Source organism: Sander vitreus, chromosome 15, assembly GCF_031162955.1.
Source record: "Sander vitreus isolate 19-12246 chromosome 15, sanVit1, whole genome shotgun sequence".
Lineage (NCBI taxonomy): Eukaryota > Metazoa > Chordata > Actinopteri > Perciformes > Percidae > Sander > Sander vitreus.
Window position 1 is genome coordinate 18,194,802 of NC_135869.1, and position 5,293 is coordinate 18,200,094.

General features: G+C 41.4%; 1 protein-coding gene and 1 pseudogene across 2 annotated transcripts; one reads left to right on the forward strand and one right to left on the reverse strand.

Moving 5' to 3' along the window:
- Window positions 1-860: 860 nt before the first annotated feature.
- Window positions 861-1,760, forward strand: med9 (mediator complex subunit 9). Its single transcript, XM_078269226.1, has 2 exons — window positions 861-979; window positions 1,206-1,760. Exons 1-2 carry the CDS (start codon window positions 861-863, stop codon window positions 1,423-1,425), a joined length of 339 nt encoding a protein of 112 aa, XP_078125352.1. The 3' UTR covers window positions 1,426-1,760.
- Window positions 1,761-3,368: 1,608 nt separating this feature from the next.
- Window positions 3,369-4,794, reverse strand: LOC144529954 (dexamethasone-induced Ras-related protein 1-like; annotated as a pseudogene). Its single transcript, XR_013503067.1, has 2 exons — window positions 4,394-4,794; window positions 3,369-4,275 (listed from the first exon to the last, which is right to left on the reverse strand). The product of XR_013503067.1 is annotated as a dexamethasone-induced Ras-related protein 1-like (transcript).
- Window positions 4,795-5,293: the final 499 nt, after the last annotated feature.

Genomic DNA, 5,293 nt, shown 5'->3' on the forward strand with positions numbered 1-5,293 from the left:
ATGAGGCTTATGACTGGCACTGACCTGTGAATGATTGAGACCTGATATCACAGGAATATAGGTCAATGAAGGAGAGAAAAAGGTGGACAGGGGTAGGTTTCCATTTGTATTATGCTGATACTGCAAAGAGAAAATGCATATGTTCATGTTGCCAGCTGAATTTAAGAGGCATTTGGCTGTTGCTCAGAAATACAGTAGACAAGAAGCACTAGTGATGGTTACCTGTCCATATTTTGTTATTTTGTCCAGGTTTTCCCTGTTTATCCTGTGTCGTTAATCTAATTTCAATATGAAGATGCCATGTGTGCAAACAAGAAAAAAAATACCCAGATAGAAATACATGACTTGAATACACCTCTTCACTTATCTATAGAATAGACACATAGAGACCATTAGACCATATTTGTGCCTGTGATTGAATGTTTTACTCTACATGCACAGCACGTGCTGTGGCACACGTGTAGAGCTAGGTAGCGACAAGTGCCATTATTCCAGGTCAGGTTTGTTTGTTCTGTGCATCAATAGATTATCTGTGGCCTATTTCGAGGGAAATATACTAAAATATACATTTATGAGTCTTACATACACAGCACGATAACCTCCTAAACTGACAATGAATGTCATATGAGGCCTACCTCAGTACTTCTTCACACTTTCCTCAATATTTTTGACGGCCCTGCGCCCAAATAGGAAGAAAAAAAATCAGTAAGGCTGTAGCATGTTGTATCATAATTTACTAAAATGTTATAGGCCTATACCTGCTATATTTGCTAAAATATGTATTTATGAATATAAGACCTTGGGATCATTAGTTTTTTCAAGCAGTGCAATTCAAACTTTTTATGGGCTGACGTCATTATATGATGTGTGACGTGATCTATCTGCGCCGCGAAGCAGGGAGCGTGATGGCGGTGTCTCAACCAAAGCAAGCGAGCGATGATTGCTCTTTGCTGCCTTTAGTTCATGATATAATAAAATGGTAAGAGTTCCGGCAGATTCGTGTGGGTTTCATGTTTACTCTCGGCTTTGTGGAAACCACTTTACTTATTGTAAACCGTCGTTTTGGTGGAGTTGCTAAGATCGTTGACCTATTAGCTAAAGCTAACGTTAGCTATTATCGCTAGGCTAGCTAACTAGAAAAGGTAAATGTCCAAAATAACAACGTAGCAATGACATTTCCCCTTATGTACCTTACTTTCTTAAAGCATGGACAAGGACAGCCAGGATGTCCACCAAGAACTGGCCAAGCTGAAGATAAAGATCCAGGAGGCTCGGGAGCAGATATCCAACATGCCCGGGGTAGACAGCAGTCCGCTGGAGCAGCAGCTGCAGCTGGCTACGCTGCGGGAGCAGGTCCGCACCAAGAACCAGCTGCTGCAGAAATACAAAAGTCTGTGCATGTTTGACGTGCCGAAAGCGTCATGAAACTGAAGTCTGGATTACTGACTGGAGGAAGCTCACACACACACTCGAGGTGCATTAGGGACGTCACGTTTGTTTTCATCCTCACCCACGGACCAGATGTGGGATTCAAGAATACGGGATGGACGTTTAAATTGACAAGGACTTATGTTTCCTCAGTTGCATCGCAGTGATGTTTTTGAACCTCACATAATGTCCGGATTTTGTCCTTTTTTTGCGTTACAAACTTGGTTATGTAGACCTACTATTTGTATTGAATGTAGCTTTTCAGTGTATCGTGTTGTCTTGTGATATATTTCAATATTCCTATTTTGTAATAAAATTAATTGATTATGAGATACCGGTTTAAAGCCTTTTTTAATCAGCCTAGAGACTGTCTGTTATTTATTTAAGGGGCCACCGGAGGAGTTTCGGGACCTTTAGCCAAAAAAGACAACCCTCCAGTCGCCAGTAGAAAAAAATTCTATGACCCTACAAAATTATTTTGAAAAAAGGCACGACCCTTTCAAAGCAATTTATCAATACGTTCTGTACTGGTTTGCGTTTGGCAAATACATACGGATTTCCATTGGCTTTTTTTTACAGCTATGAGATACGAGCCTAAACCTCTGCATTCTGATCTGACGCATCACACTCCTCTGTTATGGTGTGGTGGCCATTTCAGTAGATTTACTCACTAACGTTGTGGAAACAAAATAAGCATGGCAACTAAATGCACACTTACTGCATTACTTCAAATACTAAGTTACTCCTCTAGTAAACTAGTATTCACATGAAATAAAACAATAAAATATTGAGACGATTCAGCAAGTCACTCTGGGTAATATTCAACACAAACTGGTTGCTATGGACTCGTCACTAGGCTTCCTCCACTTTGCCGTTTAAACAAAGTGGAATAAACGTATACAAGTCCAAATCTACACAAAACGCGCAATCAATTAGTAAGCTGACATCAAATGTGGCATTTAGGAAACCTTTATTGCAACCTTGGCACGGCAAGATGTCCAGACATAGTGCAACAGTCATTTGCGTTTTTTGTCATCAGCCAGGTAATATTTTTTTTTTACTAAAGCAGTATATGAAATCTGATGTATTACCTACCACCATTTAGTTGTTTTGTGTTATTTAAAATATTTATAAAATATCTGATCATGCCAGAATTATTCCACTCATTTTTTAAACAATGCAATTATCCGTTTCAGCCACCAGGGGGGCAGCTCCCCCTGCCCCCCAGCAAACTCATGGGTCAGACCCATCTGGTAGCTAAGGAGGGCAGAGACTGAGAGAGCTACATGGAGCTACATGGAAAAATATGCACCAAACAAGCCAATTTGAAATTTTGCTGTTTCATGAATACAAAAGTTGGGTGACCCCCCCCTCCGGACTGAAAAATGTTGGATGACCCTCGCCTCAGCAAAGAATAAAAAGACGAACGGATAAATACCGAACGGTCCCTTACTAGTCATAGACATTAATTTGAGCCTGTAGCTTCATCATTTATTATGCGTCTTTTTGACGCAATTAAGCTACTTTGTTTTACTTTGTTTACCATGTGTTTGTTGCTTTTCGACTTGAGGGGAATTTGGGCCCAATTATTTCATAGTGGAATATACTATGTAGGCTATCCACACTTATTAACAGCTGATGGCACCGGGCTAAAATACAGTGAGATGTGAGTGAAACTGCTTAAAAGCGTGTTTGGGGACTGGAGTGTGTGTGGGTCCCTAATGGACCCCCCAGCTCAGTGTGTTGCAGTTTTAGTTTATCTGTGTATGAAGTGGCAGGGTAAGCTATCAGGCAACATATGATGTGTATGTTAACAAATGGAGACTATTTTTTCCATTAGAGGGGAACTGCTGCACGAAATGTTTTACTGCAGTGTTTCATGTAACATCATTGTGTTTTGCTTGAAAAGAAAGAGAAGAGGAAGACAGACTATGAAAGTAACAAGTTGTTTTTAATTTTCTCTTATCCAAAAGTTGACGTAGACATAAATAGGCTACACATTCATATTTGTTCATAATGCAACAAACATTCAAGTTTGAAAAACAAGATAAATGTAAACATTGCCATCTCGGCAAGCTAATGTAGAGGCAGATTTTACAGCATTTTCGGAGCATCTACTACTGCATCATTCACTACACTGGTGATAGGCCTATGAGCTGAGCCACTTTCCCCATGTGTCTCATCACAGTTTAAATCATTGTGTCGCTGCCGCCTCTGGCGCTGAAGTCCAGAGTATTTGGGCATATGTTGCCCTGCAGAACGGCTCAGCTTCAGCTCTGGAAAGTCTCACAAAAAGTCTCTTTCACAAAGACAAATAAAATGTCAGCATATGATGCAGCCTTTTTCTTTGGTCTGCCTGCCTCCTATAGCTTTCTCCTTTATGTACATCAAATCACTGTGCACGCTGGGTCTCCGTGCAAACGGCGCCACACTCCCGTATGCATTTCCATCTTTGCACTTCTTGTTTCTGAAGGACTTCCTGTGAAGAACCTCGCAGTACTGCACGGAAACTTTGCAGTGCCGATCGGGGCTCATTTCGTTGGGCAGCTTGGCCATGGTAAAGAGCGTCTGAAACATTTGGTCCACGTTAGTGTTCTTCTTTGCTGAGACTTCAAAGTAAGCGCAACGCTGGTCTCCACCAACCAGCTGCTCGATCTCACCCTCCTGCACCTCACGGTAAAAGTCTCTGTCACATTTGTTGCCGCAGATGACCAGCGGGACCTCCACGTTCTCCTTGGTTTTGTTTCGCAGGCAGGACTTTGGTCTCATAAATCTGACGTTTCAGGCGCTGCACCTCCTGGAAGGAGTCTCTGTTGTCCAGGCTGAATACCAAGATGAACACATCACCTGGAAAACACAAGAGAAGATAGGTTCAATGCCAAATAGTAATACAATTTTAATAGAAGTCAATAAACTCTGCAAACATCAGCATGCTATGGGCTTTGGGTTTTAAAGCTCTACTCACCGGTAAGAATTGAAAGCCTCCTCATTGCAGGGAAGGGATGATTTCCAGATGTGTCCAAAATGTCCAGCTGGTAAACGTCTCCCCTGATACTGTAGAATTTCCTATGAAAGTCCTCAATAGTGGGTGTGTACTGATCTTCAACTCTCTCGTTCAGAAACCTAGAGATGATGGCTGTCTTCCCAACTTTAGTGGAGCCCAAAATCACCATCCTGTGGCAATTCTTGGCCGGTATGTAAAAGTCATTCTCAGGTGGTGACATTTTCTTAATCATGCAGCAGTTGCACCCGAAGGACGATGCAAAAGCAATATATGGTTTTAAAGTCCTTTTAGTGATGTGAGGGGTTTAACCTCGCTATCTCTCTGAAGCCGGAGGACAGCAGGTTGGGGATTTATGGGGAAAATAAGCCGCGCCTCCCAAATGTGTTATGCGTCATCCTCCAGCTTGGGGAGCTGGAGCAAGACCCGCTATTATAGCCTTACGGCTGTTTTGTGCGTCAGCTCTGTCCACCCCTTATCAACGGAAAAGGGAAAAGATAGCTTGTTTTCATATAGAATGCTTAAATGTTACAACATGTCACCATATCTGTGAGTAATTATCACACATTAACATCCTATATATATATATATATAATGACGATAATGTCATTTGACATTTTTAGAATTTTAAAATGACAAGATGCAGTTCATTGTAGGCCTACTGCGTGCATTACATTAAACCATGTCGTTTTAATGCATTAGAAAAAGACATGCACTATCTCACATTAACTTCTGTGCATGCATCTAAACAGCATGTTCTCTGTTTGTTGTCCCTTTAGAAGGCATCTTAACCAGAAGTCAAATTACATGCGAGCATCGGCTTCATCTGTTTGCTCAATCGCCACTAATTAGTAAACAGGCCTT

What these genes read in the sequence shown, in the direction of transcription:
- med9 (XM_078269226.1), top strand. Translation starts at nt 861, where the DNA reads ATGATGTGTGACGTGATCTATCTGCGCCGCGAAGCAGGGAGCGTGATG. An exon ending in GTTCATGATATAATAAAATG is followed by an intron (nt 980 to 1,205) that starts GTAAGAGTTCCG and finishes ACTTTCTTAAAG; the next exon opens with CATGGACAAGGACAGCCAGG.